The 19467-nt window shown below is 37.2% G+C and overlaps 1 protein-coding gene across 2 annotated transcripts in view; it reads right to left on the minus strand.

Annotated features, from left to right (window-relative positions):
- The window catches only part of slc9a7 (solute carrier family 9 member 7), a 69080-nt gene that overhangs the window by 43194 nt on the left and 6419 nt on the right, over positions 1–19467 (minus strand). For both annotated transcript variants that reach the window (XM_053498536.1, XM_053498535.1), the window contains exons 3-12: positions 17891–17968; positions 13873–13949; positions 13230–13342; positions 12107–12212; positions 11250–11391; positions 9968–10073; positions 9042–9130; positions 7705–7818; positions 5782–5893; positions 3616–3769 (exon numbers count right to left, since the gene is read on the minus strand). In XM_053498536.1, the coding sequence (XP_053354511.1) occupies positions 3616–3769; positions 5782–5893; positions 7705–7818; positions 9042–9130; positions 9968–10073; positions 11250–11391; positions 12107–12212; positions 13230–13342; positions 13873–13949; positions 17891–17968 (1091 nt within the window). The remainder of the gene's footprint in view (positions 1–3615; positions 3770–5781; positions 5894–7704; positions 7819–9041; positions 9131–9967; positions 10074–11249; positions 11392–12106; positions 12213–13229; positions 13343–13872; positions 13950–17890; positions 17969–19467) is intronic.

A 19467-nucleotide genomic window follows, 5' to 3' on the forward strand; every position in this document is an offset into this window, starting at 1 on the left:
GGTTACATCTACATTCAGGCATTTGGTAGACGCCCTCATCCAGAGGGCCAGAGGGACTTACATAAATACACTGGTTCACTGGGTTACTAACTGGAAATACCATCAGTTATACACTGTTGGTTTGTTATTGTTTGGGTTTAAAGTCTTTTGGCGTCATTTAAAGATTGCCAGTGTACGGACATCTAGAAGAAGTTCATTCGCCCACCTAGGAGCCAAGACAGAAGATCCCCGAGTGATGGTGAGACCAGTCGAGGATCGGAGGAACCATGGTGTGGTACAGAATGTGATACGTAAGGTATGTTGAGGTACAGTAAAGTGGGTGCTGGGACATATTTTGTCTTTCTAGACGAGCATCAGAGTTTTAAATTTGATTCGGGTTAGCTACAGGAAGCCAGTGGAAGGAGCAGAGTAGTGCGTGGAAAATGTAGGAAGGTTAAAAGTAAGCTGTGTAGCCGCATACTGGATCAGATTATATGATTTTAATCCTGTAGTAAATACCGCAACGATGGATCCTGATTTAAGGACTTGTCTCAAAGATGATTTGCAACAATGAAACATAATGTAGAACAAAACAAATACTGTCTGTCTCTGTATAACAACAATGAATTGTGATTGCTGGCAAATAACTGTTGTGTATGAGGAAGAAGAATAAAGCAGCGAGCTATGTAGCGGTTCTGGACATGTCACAAGTAATATCAAGTTCCGAGTAGGAGCAATTACTTCGTACATGCAGCATTGGCAAATCCACTTCGCCTTATTACGTCACTGATTAATTTACTGTAACAGCACATCGTGGTGTGTTTTGTTAAATAAAATGTCGACAAACACCATCACGCCTCGTCACTTTACACCCCACCCTTTTTTGATGAATAGTCAGCTTACAATCCTATTGTTTTTTTATTGTTATACATATAATAAAGACATTTTAGTAACAATTTTGTTTCTTAAAATCCTGGCCCGTCTTTCTGTAGCTTATCCTCCTGTGGGACACCAACACAGGCTTTTCAGTCTATGAAGCATCTGTCATCATCAACAACACACACACACACAAACACACACACACACACACACACACACACACACAGTGTAATCCTCTTAGGGCCAACTCTGCTTATTAATAGATGGCCTGGAGCTGCTGAGAAAGCACAAGCAGATGAACGCAGATAAACAACTCGTCCACGCATCGCACCTGAGCCGGCAATCCAGCGCCTCCTTATCCACCCACGTGCTGCCGCTTTTTTCCATTCAGCTCTTTGTGAACTGCCTGATAGACCAGTCTGAGCACTTTTAACGCTTGGCTTAACCTCTGAAAATGCCAGCAGGTCAATCATTCAACTTTTGTTCAATGGAATCTTTTTTTTCTTTTATATAGATTTTCCAAAACAGTGATGTGTTTCAGGGCAACACCAGACTCGTCACTGCCGGGCGATCTAAACTCAGGGTTCATTGCCATGGACACAATGTATAAAGTAGTCGAGATGCTGTATCCATTACTGCTGGGAAATTATTACGTTCTACTGATAAACTATATGGAATTATTCAAATAAATAAATAAATAAATAAATAAAAACCTCCTGCACCTTAACCTTGTAATGTTTTATACGTAATGCTGTTTAAGATTTCTAACTACTTCCAAGAAAAATAATTTGAGCAATAAATGTCTTAAACAACTTCTGATTATTATTTCTAATTATTACTATTATTTCTGAATATTATTATCAGAAATAATAGTAATAAAAATATTACTTTTTTTAGTAATAGTAATATATTTAATAGTAATAGTATTTAACTAAGCACTAATATTTAACAAAGAAAGATGAATAATTATTACTCTTCTTTTTCATCATCAGCATTTTGTTTCAGAAATAAGAATTTTAAGTCTTTAAATACTAAATAGTAATTATGTAGATAGTAAATTAGTAGATAGTAAATTATGTTTCAATAATACTTCTTTTTTTAATGTTTTTATAAAATGATTTATAATTTACACATGATGATAATTTTCACCATCTTTCTTTTTCCAGAAAAACCATTAAGTTCTTGCAGACTTTCTTAAAAATAGATTTTCTATCCCATAGCATGATCCAAGGCTTGCCATACTCAAATTAATATTTATAACTTAATGGATATAAATCATATTTTTGCTTTACATGCGTGCTGATTTAAAATGTTATTAAAATTCTAAACACCTTGACTCATGCTGGTTTTGAAAAATAATTAACCTCCCGGGTATAATAACCCCAACAAGCACACAAAGCTTTATTCCTTTCTCTTTCCTAATTAAGTGATGACAAAGTAATAATCAGAGAAAAACACAAGATAAAATCCCACAATGCACTGCGGTGAGTTGGTGGCGGTGAGTTTCTCAAAGAGACTGCTTGAGAAAAGCATGAATAAATTTCAGCGTCAACAATAACAAGTGCTCCCCAGTCGCCCTCAACTCGTACATCACCACACTCAGGGGTCAGGCAGGGGTCATATGGCGCGTAACCTGCTCCCCCTGCTGGGCGCCGTGAGAAACTGAATGCAGAATTCAGCTTGGATGTTGCGTTAAAGACCAAGTGATAATTTACCAACTTATGAGACCGGCTGATTGAAGTTCAGACTTCACCAAGTTGTGATTCCACAAGCTTATAAGTTTCTGATTATTATTTAAACAGGTTACTCTGAAGTCGTGCTTTGATAATTTTAATATTTCCTTTGCTTTCTGAGAGGTTTCAAAATCAAACTGTTCTTGCGCGTCATCTTCAGGTCCAGTGCTGTGGCGACCTTAACTTTTTAAAAAATAAAAATGAAGTACTAACTAAACCACACTTTACTTCCAGTTCCTGTAGGAGGCTTATGTCGAGTGTTTGACGTAAAAGTAGAAAATTGTGAAAGTTGGAAGATTCCCAGATGTCATCTTCACCAACAAAAGGAGTCGCGGCTGCAAAACTTACAAATAACTTAAAAAAAACAAAAAAACATCCCTTTACTTCAAGGATGTAATAAATGGATGGTAGAAAACACAGCGCTCAGCTTAGCATGACTGACGGTGATATGCGAAATCACCCGTTCATCACAGCTATCCAGGCAAATTAATAATTGTGTTGAGAATCGTAACGTCTCCAGCCTGAAAATAAACAAACCTAAAGTCTGCTGGATTTCATTACACACGTTATCTTCTGATGATTGCCAGTCTGTCTTCTCGTCTCTTGCCCAAGATCGATTTACACTCAAAAACCTCAAGATTTAACTTAAGGAAGTGAAACATTGCGCCATTATTCAGCGTGACCACACTATGTAGCGACTCATTATGGAGCTAGCGCAGTTTACTGAGTCCTAATTTTAGCTAAAAGCTTCATAGACTTACTCAGAGTCTTAGTGAGGTTTATAATGAACTCCACAAATATCTTTCTGTCAATCATGACACATGAGTCACATGAGTGACTGACAATCTTGTTTGGACAAATTAGACCTAATGTCATGATGAGAAATTTTAAAAACAGCAACTTTCTACACCAGACAGATTTATGTTTTTTTTTTCAAGCCAACTTTTACTAAGATCTAGCTAACATAAGCTAAGTCAACTACTGCTAGCTGCTACATTCTTGCCAGACCCTTGTTGTCTCTGACCTGATGTGCAGCCAGGACAGCATGGGCGTGGTTCCTCCCCCGAAAACCCAGACGGTGAAAAAGACGATGAGGAGCGTGGTGGTGAACATCATCTGCCTGGCGTACGTCGCCGTGTCACGGATGGCCAAAGCAAACGCCATCGCTCCTCGCAGACCTGCAACAAACACACACACACTGATTACCAGCTAGGGCTTTATTCTCAGTACTACATTATTTCCCCCTTTTCTTTCCCCCAGGATGCACTGCAGGCGCCCCATGTTCATAAGCAAGCTACTGTAGCTAACTTCAGATACATTACCGTGCGACTTAAAGTAGTGAATAATCTTAAAGGCAAGCTTCACGTGATTTTATGTCTCAACAAACTTTAAGCTAAAATTTTTTATATGTTAATAAACCCACATGCTAAATTAGTTGACCAGAAAGGCGCCTATATAAATAAAATGCATTAATATTATTATTATTATTATTATTACAACCCCAAATCAGAAAAAGTTGGGACAGTATAGAAAATGCATAAAAAAACAGCAGCACATTATAAAATGATCATAATTTTTTTTTTTTTTATAAAACACATTTTAATTTTGTTTCTTGCAAAACACATTTCAAAAAAGTAGGAACAGTAAAGCATTTACCACTTTTTAATGTTACCATTCCTCCTCACAACACTTAGGGACTGAAGACACAAAGTGATGAAGTGTTTCATTCAACATTCAAGATTCAAAGAACTTTATTAATCCCAGAGGGAAATTGCTTCAATTCAGGTGTAATTTTGTTCCATTCTTAAGTCTTGAGGTGGGCAACAGTACGGGGTCTTCATTGTCGCATTTTGCGTTTCAAATGCACCACACATTCTCTATTGTTAACAGGTCGGGACCGCAGGGAGGACAATCAAGTACCTGTATCCTCGTCCTCCGCACCCAGGACTTTGTAATGTGTGCATAATATGGTTTTTCATTGTCTTGTTGAAATATACATGGGCGTCCCTGGAAAAGATGTCTTCTTGAAGGCAGCATATTGTGCTCCAAAATCTCTATGTACTTTTCAGCATTAATGGTGCAAGTTATCTTTGCCAAGGGCACTGACACAACCCCATACCATGACAGACGCTGGCTTTAGGACTTGTTTCTGCTCACAGTCTGGATGATCCTGTTCTTCCATCCAAGATTCCTCCGAGCCCAGAGAAGTCGACGGCACTTCTGGACACTGTTAACATGGGGCTTCCTTTTGGCACAATACAGTTTTAACTGGCATTTGTGGATGTAACTACGTTTTGTATTGTGGTATTTGACAAAGGTTAACCAAAGTAGTCCTGAGCCCATGTGGTGATGTCGCTTATAGATGAATGATGATTCTTTATGCAGTGCGGCCTGAGGAATCGGGGATCACGGTTGTTCAGCTTAGGCTTGCGCTCTTGTCCTTTGCACACTGCAATTCCTTCAGATTCCTTGAATCTTTTAATTATGTTATGCACTGTTAAAGGTGACATCATTTTTTAAACATTTCAATAATACCCCTCCTAAAGGACTAGACCTTTCTTGGACGCTGCTTTTGTACCAAATCATAATTACAATCACCTGCTAACATCACCTGTTTAAAATCACATTATTATTTAACCAATTTACCCCATTACTAGTCCTAAATTGCTCCCGTCCCAACCTTTTTTGGAATGTGTTGCAGGTTCGAATGACAGGAAAGGATGTATACTTACAAATGAAACAAAGTTGACCAGACAAACCAAACATGAAATATTTTGTCAAAGTAAATTTAGAAATCACTACTTTCTTTTTTTATTTGTTTTCCATACTGTCCCAACATTTTCTGATTTGGGGTTGTATTATTATTAAACCCAGAAGGTATGTTTGCTAGCACGCTAGCCAGCTTTGCTCCCACATGTAAAGTTGAAAACAAGCAGAAACACGTGGGACAGGAGAACCGACAGAGAGGCGATCAAGTCTGGTTTTTCTGCCAGCTCTTTGATGAAGAACACGCAGAAGAGCCGCGCTTCGCTCTGAGCTCAGCTAGTCCATGACTCATCTCCCATTTTAGGTCATGAGGAGCTTCATGAACCACAGAGAAAAGATTTAAACAAGCTGACGCCTGCCAAGGGATCATAAAACACACGCACACAAAGCTTTAGCCACCGTTCCTGGAAAGATAAGCCGATACCTGCAAACATCATCATGTGCTGGAAGTTGGCGCCGATTTTGTGTCTGCGTCCAAGGTTTAGCAGGAAGGACAGGGGGTAGATGTTCGAGGCTCTGCCAATAAAAATGGCCACCTGGTCATCAGGATGACGTTAAGGATAAACACACTGTAACAAGCATGACCTTTCAAGTTTTTAAAGCAGCTGTGTGATATTTAGCGACTTCCTTAGTCCGGAAATTGTTTTTAAAGCAATAATGTGTGATTAATGGCACACTCTACTGCTTTTTATTTATTTATTTTTTAAAGCTGAAAGTGCATGATGATTAGTGCCCTCTGCTGCCTAAGAGTTTACTTTTCTGTAGTTTAGCATCTTCTCCTGCCTGAGAGGGTTTTTTTTATGGTACGTGGTGTTTAGCAACCTCTGCTGCCCGTAGGTTTATGAGATCTGCATGGAGGAACAGGCCAAAATACCAGCAACAGTGTGTGAAAACCTTGTGAAGTCTTACAGAAAACGTTTTTCTTTTGTCACTGCCAACAAAGCGTATATAACAAAGTATTGAGATGAAATTTTTGTTATTGACCAAATACTTATTTTCCACCATAATTTGCTAACAAATTCTTTAAAAATCCTACATTGTGATTTTCTTGGTTTTTCTTTTTCTTATTTTGTCTCTTATAGTTGAGGTGTACCCATGATAAAAATTACAGGCCTCTCTCATCTTTTTAAGTGGGAGAACTTGCACAATTGGCGGCTGACTAAATACTTTTTTGCCCCACTGTACATTTATCACAGCAAGGATCAACATCTGAGTAGAAGCAAGCAGTTTTAATTGTACTTGAAGTGGTGACTCAAAGGACTCAAATCCATTATTTTACCATAAATAGTGAATATTACACCTTTAGCCTGAGAAAATAATCTATAATATTTAAATCAAAAGTCTCAGGAAAATTTTGTATTTAAGAGCTAATGAAGTGTCTAGAAAAGTGAGATGGTTAGATCTTTCAGACAGCTAGTCAAATGATGCACACAAAGATCTTTGGAAGGCTTCCCGAAACACTGAATCATGTAAAGAAGGTTGGAAGAGATGGTTAGAAACGATAGGAGTGGAAAGAGAAAAGCCCAAAAACCCTTCCTGACCTGAGCCCGTACTCTCAGGGTATGACTAATAACTGAATTATTGATTGATTTAATCGAGGGAACGGAAAGTGCAGATCCATGAAGTGCAGAGACAGAGAGGTTTTAGACAGGGTTTATCTTTACCCAGGCAGGCCGGTTAGGTTGGTTATGGAAATATGACCAAAAGGTGACACATCGAATGTTTGCTGCCCAGTAGTAAAAACAGAAAACTGTTCTTTTTTTTTTTTAGATCTTTGAAGTAGGGACTTCAATCGAGGATGCTTAACTTTCCAAAGGCAAGATGATAGAAATTAATTCAATGCATCAAAGTAAGATTTGGGAATAAAAACAGGTACAGACTGAAAAATATATTTAAAAAATTAGGAAGAATATTAATTTTAATGATATCAACATATTCGGCTCACCAGGGACAGTGGTGACCCTTGCCATAAGTCACTTTTTGTTTAGTTCCGCAACCTCATGAAATTTTCTTTAAAAAGGTGTTTATGTTTTCCTGTAACTGTGATACCAAGATAGTAAAAAATCTGTTTACCTATTTTGAAAGGGAGGTTGGTCATTTGTTGGTGCTGTTGTTCATGCTGCACTAGAGAGCTTTGATAAAACAGTGGTATGTGGTGTTTGGCGCCCCCTGCTGTCAGAGTTTTTTTTAAACCACGACTGTGATATTTAGTGCCCTCTGCTACTTGGAGGGATTGTTAAAAAGGGGTGTGATATTTAGTGCCTGCTGCTGCCAGAAAAGTTTCTTTAAAAAGTGGCGTGTGGTGCCCAAAGTTATTATTATTATTATTATTATTATTGGAGGATACAAATGCTCCCACGATGAAGATGGGGCTGAAGACGTGGTTCTGGAAGGTGAACAGAGCCAGACCCATGTATGAGAAGATGAAGTTTTCTGCCAGGAAGTGCAGGACCTCGAACAGCTAAAAGAAAACAGAGATATGAACATTAATAATAAATGTCACAGCTTTATAACTGTCTGAACCCAGTGTTCTCTGGCTCAGACTCTGGGTGTTGTGAAACTGAAGAGCATCAGAACACTTCATGTCATCAACAGCAATATTTTCTTATTGAAATAATTTGTTTACACACTAGCTGTAATTATAAAATAAACACTTAAAGTCTTTACCCCACACATTACCAGCCTGCACATGAATGGACATACAGGACAAGTAAGCTTCCGATTCGTACTGTATATATATTTTTGTAGCTAAAATTAAATCACATTTCAACTGGTAACTATTAAACTGGTAACTATTAAACAAACAAATCAACTACAGAAATTCAACTAAACTCTGTCAATATTAATTATTTAATTTCTAAGGATTCAGTAACAATCAACTTTTTAGCTACTGATAATTTAAACATAGTCTGTATATTTTAGTGTTTTCTTTTACGTTAACAAGGCCCTAGTTTGCTATTTCTCTCCATCTTTTTTTTTCTCCACCACAATCACTTTTGATGTGTTGTTTTGTTGTGTGATGTATTCATAGCTCAAACTCCTAACACATCTTAAACTGTGAAACTTTTCAGAGTTAGGGCTTTCAGCCCCTGGAGGAAGGCTGGGGGGCTAAAAGCACTTTGCTGTTTGGATTGTTTTACAGGCTGTCAAAGCTTTCCTGGAGTTTCTTGCATAAGAGCAAAGTTTTCTTCAAAGTTGGCAAGAAAAGCAAAAAAAAAAAAAAAGAGCAGAGGAAACAGCTAAAGCCAGCTGTTCCAGATGTGTATGAGATTAAAAAACAAACTCGACTTCACTTTCACTTCCTCTTCCTTTCCATTTTTGTTTTTGTAGCGAATTGTGGCTTTCATCGTGGACTAATCGCCTAAAAATGTCAAGTGACACACTTTACAAGCAAATAACAAAACTAAAACCAGCTCAACGCTGCCCCCTGGCTGCTGTCACGATACTCATCCGCACCAAGTCCTGCACATAGCTAAAAGAACTTTGATTAAGTCGATGAGCTGAACTTGGTATAAGTGGGCGGGGCTTGAAATAGCGCAATGAATTTGGTTGGTATTTATCTCTCATCTCCTTCCCTTTGCAAGAGCAATTTGTGCTCAAACTTGTAAAAAGTATTGGCACCATTAGCTTCACCATGACAATAATTAATAAAACTTCAATAAAAGTAAGTTTTCTTCTTTATACCTGTTTGGTGCGTTTGGTCGACTCCTCTGACAGATTGTTGTAGGTGTAGTGAGCCTGCGTGATCCCACAGAATAACACCGCGACAACACCTGCAGGACAAATGAGATAGAGAGCGTGAGTTTCCCCTCCTAGGTTTCTCCATCAAACACGCAATCACGAGATTCCAGAGGAATTATGGGAAAGTGTCTTGAATAGGGTGCATTCTTCATCTCTATGTGCCAATCACGGGTGGATCCAATGCAAAATACTCCATCGTATTCACTGGACTAAAGTTAGGCTCTCCAAAATTTACTCTGAGGTGGATCCTATCTGTGACTGTTGTCATCAGGGTCCAGCAACCCTGACACATATGTTCTGGTCCTGCCCAAGTTTACATGGATATTGGGTCCAAATATTTGAAACAATATCTCAGGTAGTTGGGACAGCATTCAAACCTGCAGCTATAACAGCACTTTTCGGCGTACTTCCCTTACCAGTTCATCACCTAGGTTACAAGGCGGACTTTGTGGCCTTTGTATCCCTACTGGCTAGACGTTTGATTCTAATACAATGGAAATCATCTGACTCACCTACCCACTTAAGGTGGATTAAAGAAATCTTTCACTGTGTCAAACTGGAAAAAATTAGGCATGCACTCAGGGGATCTTCCAAGAGCTTCTATAAGATTTGGGGCTCTTTTCTTGAGTACATGGAAACATATACTCCCCTGCTTAGTGGAAAATAATGTCTAATTTGTCCCATATAATTTTTTTCTATGTATAGTTAGGGTAAAGAGTTATGTAAACTGTATTTTTGAAATGTTTGTGATAATTTTATAATGCTAGAAAAATTTATAAATAAAGTGAAGAAAAAGAAAAAAAGAAGAAAAAAAAAAACACGCAATCACAAACATGCACGCACGCCCGCACACACACACCCGCACGCACCTGTGAAGCCGCACGCCTCAGCCAAAAGGAAAGTGCTCCAGGACATGAGGAAGAAGAGCGCGGTCTCCAGCAGGGGGAAGCAGTGCAGCTTGGTGAACTTGGTGACGTGAACACGTGGGGTTAAAGCTTTAAACGGTGCAAATTAAAAAAAAAAAAAAAAAAACTCAGGACGCATCACTGTCCTGAAACTGCCCTCAAACGTGGAGAGGAGACACGTCACATAAATATACTCTGATGTGCTAAACCGCTCAGGCAGTGTATGAGAAACCTGCGCTGCTGTCAGCATTAGTGTTATAGGGAATTAATCAACACCTTCTGACCAATCAGAGGCCAGAACCCAACAGCACTGTGGAATACAATTGAAATCAAATGCCCATAATTATTTATTAATTTGTTTGTTTGCTTTTATTTAATTATTCCAGGTACATTATTATACATTAACAAATTTATGTAACCTGTTTACTTAAATATTGAATCATTTCTTTATTGTGCCCTATTTCTGCATATTAAATTTAAATCACAAATTATTTCCCCTTTTTGTCTACATCTTTTTTATAAATACATTTTACAAACTTTATTATTTTTTTATTAATTTAAACTTATTAAAAAATAATAATAATTAACTTATTATGAATTTTTTGTATATTTTTATTTAAGCTATGAACTAAATATAGAACCCAATTTATTTAAAAATAATTTTATTTAAAAAAATAATTCATCCTGTTTCTGTATATTTTTAATTCATTTTATTACCTTATTAATTATCCCCAGGTTAAGTAATTTCCAAATCAATTATGAATAACCATTAACTTATTAATTTGGCACTTTCTATATACTAGCTTTAGAAAGAAAAAAAAATATTTATTTTTCCCAGCCTTTGTTATTTTTTTACATTAATTCTATTAAGCAATTAATTTCCATTATTAATGTAATTAATTACACACAAATTTGCTCAGTTCTTGTATAACTTCTAAATGAGTTTTATTAACTAATTAATTTGCTCTGTTTATATATACATATCATTTATAAGCTAGATTTAAACCATCCAATTACATCCCTAACCTGGACACCACAGCAAATCATTTCAGTTCAATTAATCTCAGTTTAAAAACAGGATCTGATGATGTTTCTGCACTATTTTACCTCCTGATGGTGACGTTACTGTGATGGTTATCAGGATTCTTACAAAGATATAACTCTTGTAAATCTCCATCACCTGCAGATGTCAGACAGAGCTCATCACACAGAGACCTGCCGAGAGAGAGAGCTGCTTGAAGGATATAAGGGCGGTGACGACTCCGGTGACCGCACCCATAGCAAAAGATCCGCTGAAGATCCCGAGGAAAATCCCCACGGATTTAAAGAAAGCCGAGGCGTCGAATGTGTGCGTGTTTGCACCGCTGGGCTGGTAGGCCACGATAGAGCTAGAAAAAAAACAACAACAACAAAGTTGAGTAATAATATATATATATATATATATATATATATATATATATATATATACACATATACACACACACATCACATTATAAACAAATAAAAAAAAAAACCAAATACAAAAAGAAGCTAACTCGTCCAGGACCAGACTGCATCCCTTTCCCAAATCTCACAAAAACTCTGAAATAAAAGAAAACTTCATTTAAAAAATTGAATGAGGAGATTTCTGTCCACCTTCTGTAGAACATACTGTGTTTGTGTGTGTGTGTGTGTGTGTGTGTGTGCATTAGAGAGAATATAAATGTGATGTGTATTTCTGCTGTGCGATCTGATTAGAAGTGATCCCTGACCATCTTCTCTCTGACCACAGGTTGGCGCCAGTGGGCCACTTTTTTTTTTTTTTTTTTTCAGGAAACCGACTCGCCTCCATCCTCGTGACTCTCCGAAAAAACAGTAGCCATGTTTCCACACAGCACCACTCATAACTGAACAACACTGAACAGAGTCCCTGGGCGAGACATATGTGTGTGTGTGTGCGCGTGAGTGTATCTCACCAGCATAGAGCAACATTATCTTTAATATCTCACTCCTCATGCTTATGAAGGCAAAGAACAGATCTAATGACTGAGCGTGTGTGTGTGTGTGTGTATGTGTGTGTGGTTGCGTGCGTGCTGGTGCGTTTGAGTGAAGTGAAGGACGTACGATGAGAGGACGATGGCCACCGCGTCATTCATGACGCTCTCCCCGAACAGCAGGGCATAAAGATCCACGTCAGCATGGAGCTCGTTGAAGATAGCCAGCACTGTCACTACACACACACACACACACACACTTTTAATCATGTATATTAAGCACAGGCTGTAGTACACTAAATATTATTAGCGCTTATCAAGATTATTTATGAAGAAAAGAGAGACAAGAAGAAAGTGGGACACAAGTGAGACATACAGAGACAAAAAACACAAACAAATAAAGAAGACAGAGAGAGAGAGAGAAAAAAACACATCAATAAGGAAATCAAAGCTAAACAAAAGAGAGACACAATGAAGAAAGAGACAAAAAGGGAGACACAAATAAAGGAGATAGAAGGAGACGCATGAGTGACACACAAATAAAGCAGAGAGAGGGAGACAATAAAAGAGAGACACAAATAACGGAACTGAACCAAGACAAAAGACAGACACACAGCAGAGCCACAGAGAGAAACAAAAAAAACACAAATAAAAGACAGAGGGAGACAAAAGACACAAAAACAATGGAACCCGGAGCGAGACAAAGGTGAGACAAACATCAGAGAAAGAAACACAATAGAGATAGAGAGACAAAAGCGAGACACAACTTAAGGAGACAGAAAGACAAAAGAGATACATTAAGAAGACAGAGAAAGAGACAAAAACTGAGACACAGCAAATAGGAAATTGGAAAGAGACAAAAGAGAAAAACAGACACAATGGAGACAGAGAGAGACACAAATAAAGGAAACACAGAGAGACAAAAACAGAGATACAAATGAAAAAGACAGAGAAATAACCAAAAAGGGAGGGACACACAAAGACAGAGAAACAGACACAATGAGAGACACCCAAATCAAGGAGCAGAAAGACACAAAAGAGAGACGCAAATAAAGAGGACAAAGAGAGAAAGAAAAAGAAAAAAGACAAAAAGAGACAAAAAGGATACAGAGTGAGGAATAATTTGTGACACAAATAACAGAAAGAGAGCAGGAGTGAGGAAGACAGAGGCATTAAAAGCGTCAGACAGGGAGCGATAGAGAGACAGTTACAGAGAGACAGAGACAGGTAGAGAGGAAGACAGAGGACATTACCGGGGTCAGTAGCTGAAATGATGGCACCGAAGAAAAGACAGTCTGTGTAGTAGAATTTATCAGTCAGCTGTCCGACAGCCTGCATCAGCTTCACCACACCGTACATCAGGTTCCTGACACACACACACACACACACACACACACACACACACACACACACACACACACACACATTATCACATCTGCTCAAATGACACTCTGCAGCAAAATATTAATTAATTTTCACCGCTGCATCTGGGAGGCTCTGTAGGCCGACTGTCCCGTGGAGGCCGGCGGTGATCACTGCTCTATCTAATATTAATTAATTTATTCATTACATATTAATAGCAATTAAGTGCAAAATATGAGAAATCATTAAGTGTATTTTTTAAGATAAATTAATCATATATCTTAATAAAACAGAAGGTTTTTCTTTTTTTTTTTTTTTTTTTTTACAATTTCAGCTTTTCTCATGGACTGTTTTTATCTTCAAGAATATGTTAATTCTCCTTAAGTTTTTTTGAAACACGCGTTTATTGAATTTATTTTGCAGGTTTTAAGTTCCAAAAGCATGTTATGTCTCTTAATTCATGCAGAACCCCAGAGGGTGAAGTCACAGGGTGGGGACGAGCCGAAGACATGTTTAACGCAGCAGTGGGTTTACCCGATGACGAAGCAGGAGATGGCAGTGCCCAGGAACGCGTAGGTGATGATGGAGCCCAGGTTTCTGAAGAAGTGTCTCTGCAGAAACACACACACACACACACATCCACTCGTCACTTATTTGCCTGATAAAGCCCGGTTTATAGACCAGCACACAAATGCACGCACGCACGCACGCACATTTTGAAGTATTTATTTACTGTAATTATTATTATTATTATTATTATTATTTTACACAGACATAAAACGTAACTATCGTCACACCTGTTTTTTTAAGGTCTGGAAGAAAAAAACTTTTTTTCTTTGTAAAATACAAATTTATATTCATAAAATACTTATTATTTATATTTTATTTCTTCTAACTTTAGTTTTTTGGAGACAAAAAAAAAAGAAAAACAAATATAACAGATATAAATTCCTTTTATATCAGTAATATAAGAAGGGCTATTAACACAACAAGTTATACAGAGTTCAGAAAAGCCCAAACAAAAAACAGTTACTATGTCTGTCTTTCAAGCAACTGATAGCAGAATCTTGGGAGAAATAGTACAGAACCTCAAATTGTCAACCTGCGACATTGACACACTTCCCACATCTTTTCTCAAAAGTGTGTTTAACTGTTTAGAAGCAGATCTTTTACAAGTGGTGAACACCTTATTATGTGGACATCCATGACATGTGGAGTCCCACAAGGCTCAATTCTTGCACCGCTCCTGTTAAGCCTGTATATGCTCCCACTAAGTCAGACAATGAGAAAGAACCAAATTGCTTATCACAGCTATGCTGATGATACCTAGATTTACCTACAGTCCAGTTGATTCCCTCTGCCAATGCAGTGATGAAATTAACAGTTGGATGTGCCAAATTTTTCTTAAGTTAAACAAGGAGAAAACTGAAGTCATTGCATTTGGAAACAAAGATGAAGCTCTGAAGGTGAATGCATACCTTCACTCTATAGGTCAAACAACTAAAAATCAACTCAAGAATCTTGAGGTGATTCTGGAGACAGACCTTAGTCTCAGTAGTCATGTCAAAGCAGTAACTGAATCAGCATACTATCATCTCAAACACTGCAAGAATGAGATGTTTTGTTTCCAATCAAGACTTGGAGAAACGTGCCCATGCCTTTATCACCAGCAGTGTGGATTAGGTCCTTACACTGGCCTAGGTTACAGGCAGGTCCTTACACTGGCTTCCTGTAACATTCAGCATAGATTAAAGTACTTTTACTCGTTTATAAATCACTCCATGGCCTAGGACCGAAATACATTACAGATATTCTTACTGACTATAAACCTAACAGACCACTCAGATCGTTAGGTCAGTTAGAAATACCAAGGGTTCACACAAAACAAGGAGAGTCTGCTTTTAGCCCTTATGCTGCCCGCAGTTGGAATGAGCCTTCAGAAGAGATCAGATGTGCTAAAACATTAGTAACATTTAAATCTAGACTTAAAACTCATCTGTTTAGCTGTGCATTTATTGAATGAGCTACGTCTGAACTGACTGCACTGAATTTTCAGTTTCTTATACTGTATTTTAATTCTGAATGAAATTTAAGTGGTTTTTAAAAGTGCCACTAGAAACTGTTATTATTTTAAATCAATTATGTAAAGCACTTTGAATTACCATTGTGTATGAAATGTGCTATACATTTAAACTTGCCTTTAAAAATAAATATTTTTTATTTAAATAATTGAATTAAAAAAAACTGTTCTTAAAAGAAATGAACAGTTGCTATATAAAAATAAAAGAATTTCAGCCTCGATAGAGTTTTAAAATCCAAAAATATAAAAGAACATAAAATTTTTATTTTATTTATTTATTTAATATTTATTTTATTAGTATTATTTTAGCTTTTCTAATTCAGTATATTGTGTATAAATAAACAGACAGACAGAAAACATTTATATTTTTCTATTGCTACTAGAGTACATTTTTTTGTTGTCTCTCTTTTCTACTAATTATTTTTTAATTATTACCATTTTGTATTATATTCAATTTTGTTTAAAATGATTTCTTCAAATTAGTAAAACTTAGTCATATCTCTACTAACAGTCATATAACATTCTCCAATAAATATATTATTTTTGCTTTTGCTCCAGCACGTGTTTACAAATCCACAGGCTGGATATTTTTATAAATGTAAAAATGCGATAAAAAAAAAAAAAAAGTGCAGCATAAAAGCCCCCAAAAACACAAACATACACACACATACATACTGCTTAGCACTAGTGCTGCAGAAACTCCAGAGAATCTTACAAAGGAAATCCCCAAACTCACCAAGTCCACACACACACACACACACACTAACTTCTCACAGGGATTCACTACTTCCTCTCCCTCAGCAACGTCTAAACATCTGATCTTAACTCGGCATCCTCCACTTCAGGAGCTTAGAGTCAGTAAACCCCCCCCCCCCCACCCCACGAAGGGTCAGAGGTCAGGGCATAACTCTTGCCTCTCATTCTGGTGCCCTTCATCCTTCACAGTCGACTGAAAAGCATGTGCTCTCTTCCTCTCTCTCTGCTTATTCAGCGGTTCAAAGGGAAACTCTGCAGCTTACTTCAGCAACTAGTGGAGCAAACAGACCGGGATCGACCGGATCCGAGCTCAGCTACAGCGCAGGAAGAAGAGAAAATCATGATTCGGATAATAAGAATTAAATCTAACAATTATAATGATAATAATTATTATTATAAAAAAAAAAAAAGGAGGAGTCAAAGTAAAAGTTCTCTTAGATAGCGCCCCCTGTAGCCAATTCTAGCAAATATTCACCTGTAGGATTTTAGAGAAACTGCATCAAGTTACCACCTTAAACACATTATAGAAATAAAAAAAATCTTAATTCAAAAATCTATTCTGAACTCAGTACACGTACTAAAGCACTTTAAAGCACTTTTTGTAAGTTGCTCTGGATAAGAGCGTCTGCTAAATGCCTAAATGTAAATGTACTAGCTCTGATTAGAATTGTGTTACGTAAATTGTTGTATATATATATATATATATAATATATAATTTTTTTTTTTTTGTCCCCCAGCTCTACCACTCAGGCTATATTCTAATAGCGCAACGCTAGTCACCTGCTAAAAACTACAAATTTTTAGTTACATTTTTTTTAATTGCTAAAAATTGGCTGAAACCGCAAATGTTGTAGGGATAATATTCACTGATGAAGTTACGACGTAGTGCTTTGATCCAGCAGGCCCTATTTCAGCCCAAACAGACTTCCTGTTCACAAGGAGCAGCTATTTAAACATAACTCCACCCCCTTTTTAATGACCTTGTAATGAATATCGGTGATTAATTTAAATTCTTATCAATTGTGGCTGTTTAAAAAAGTTAAGTCGTGAGAATTTCTCGACGTGCGGCGGCCATATTGTCTACAATTACTTTTACATTTTATGCAAATAATAAAAAAAATAAACAAAACTAAGTGGGTGGAGCTTTTGGATTTTTGATTGGAGCTGCACCAACAGGACAATCAGACTTCTGCTCAGGTCTGCAGGATTTGATTTTAAGGCAGATAAACATAAAACTCCGTGTATTAATAATAATAAAATTAGTTGAATAATTGTGCAAAGTTTCCAAATAAAAACAAAAAGTTTCTTATTTCTAATTTTACAAGGTTAAACTCACCCTGTATGATACTATTTTAAACAAAGTAAAACACAATGACATGTTCGTGAGTGAAAGTTTTTAAAAGTAAATTCTCCAGATGTGTATTTTTGCTTGTGATTGTGTAAATATTATAAACACCTCAGACGTTTGTGTTCTGACACAGACACATACACACAGCACTAGAAACTGAAGGAAAGGAAGTGAGAGGACTGAGCTTCCTGTACATTACTGCCTGAAACAAGCCACCAAATAGCACCTCGTAACCAAACACATGCGACACGTCTGACAGTGCAGACATCGGCATCAAAACGTAAACCGCGAAAGCGTCGACCGCGAGATTATTTACAGCGTAACGATAAAAACAAACTTGATCTCCTGGTTGGCGCTCAGACACTCACCTTCTTCAGGCTGTATCCTGCGTGGAATATGATAGGGGGAAGCAGGATGTTGAAGAACACCTCAGGGTCAAAGGTCACCTGTGACAACAAATAAGATACACAGTAGATACATGATGCACGCGTGTAACATGATAACGCTGTCCAAATTCATTCTGATTGTGTACGAGATAATAACGAAATCCAGAGGCTCATAAAGATTATGTTTGTCTAGAGTGCTGTATGTTATTATTAATTATCATAATTATTATTATTAATTTAATTAATGATGATGGTGGCATATTTAGCCAGTGAAACATGCAGCCTAGCTTACAAACAAAGAAAACTGAGGAGAAACTGGGTGAAGATCCCTTCAACACGTTATCAAATCTGTGTGTATCCTCTGTATACTGTAGGAGTAATGTGAACGAAAAAAAAATCATGAAAGGAGTTCACTTAAAAACTTGGTGAAGTTTCATTAACAGTAAAAAAACAGAGCTGTGTTTAATAGTGAAAGTAAATCACCCGTCACGCACACTTAGATGGCACAGCCATACTCCAGGACTCAGAGTGTAAGAGCTTGAGGAATCAGTTTCACTAAATCTCCCCCTGCACAAGACGACATAAAACTAGCTGCAGGTGGTTCCATCACGCTCCCAGGTCTCCTCTCACACACACCTAAAGGGTTTGACTAGATCTCATACTAATGTAATTCCTCTCTTTAAACAAGATCTTAGAAATAAGCAGACTAGATTAAAACTAGTCCAAACATTTTTTTTTTATCCCCCAAACCTCACCACCTGCAGACTCACATTTTCCACCCGCAACCTCTTTCTAAAACCAGCTCAGAATCTCACCCGTCAGTCTGTGAGAGAAGAATCTGAATTAATCGAATGAGATTTGAGAAAACCTTCAGTTATTTTTGAGACGTGTTAAACCTTCTGCTTATTTCATTGCACCTTATGACCTGATCATAAAGCTTCTTCATTTTTTTTTAACTATATAAGCTTAAAAATTAAGCACCTCCTACAGATAAACCCACTGACCTCAAATATCTGGTATTTGATCTAAAAAAGATAAAAGATTTAGAAGTTTGGCTTAAAAAGCTCACAAACTCCATAAAAAAACATGATCATTTTAAAGACAATGTTTAAAAAAATGAATTTGTTATTAATAGTTATTTAGTTAAAACTATTTCTAAAACTTAAATTAAAAGTTTTTTTAACATGAAAATATTCCTGAAGAATTAATTGGTCACATGACCAGGGCTCCTTATAATATATGAGGAAAAACGGCCATCATGTGATTTTTTAATATTTATTTATTAGGGTTAGTCCACACGAAGCCGGTGCGCTCCCTATCCGATCATTTTTTTTCCCTCGTTCTAAAAAGAAATTGCGTACACACAAAACCACTGAAAACGGTGTAGTATATATGCCAGACCAGTATGGGGCGCTGTAATTCTACATACACTATAACCATACATAACTTTCGCGCTGTATACGAACCAAGATGGTGTTGTCCATTATCGCTTGTTGCTCATAACAGTTGCATAGAAACAATAGATTTTGCTGTGATAAAGCTAGCAGGCTTTGTAGCAA

This window comes from Clarias gariepinus, chromosome 6 (genome assembly GCF_024256425.1).
Source record: "Clarias gariepinus isolate MV-2021 ecotype Netherlands chromosome 6, CGAR_prim_01v2, whole genome shotgun sequence".
NCBI classification, from domain to species: domain Eukaryota; kingdom Metazoa; phylum Chordata; class Actinopteri; order Siluriformes; family Clariidae; genus Clarias; species Clarias gariepinus.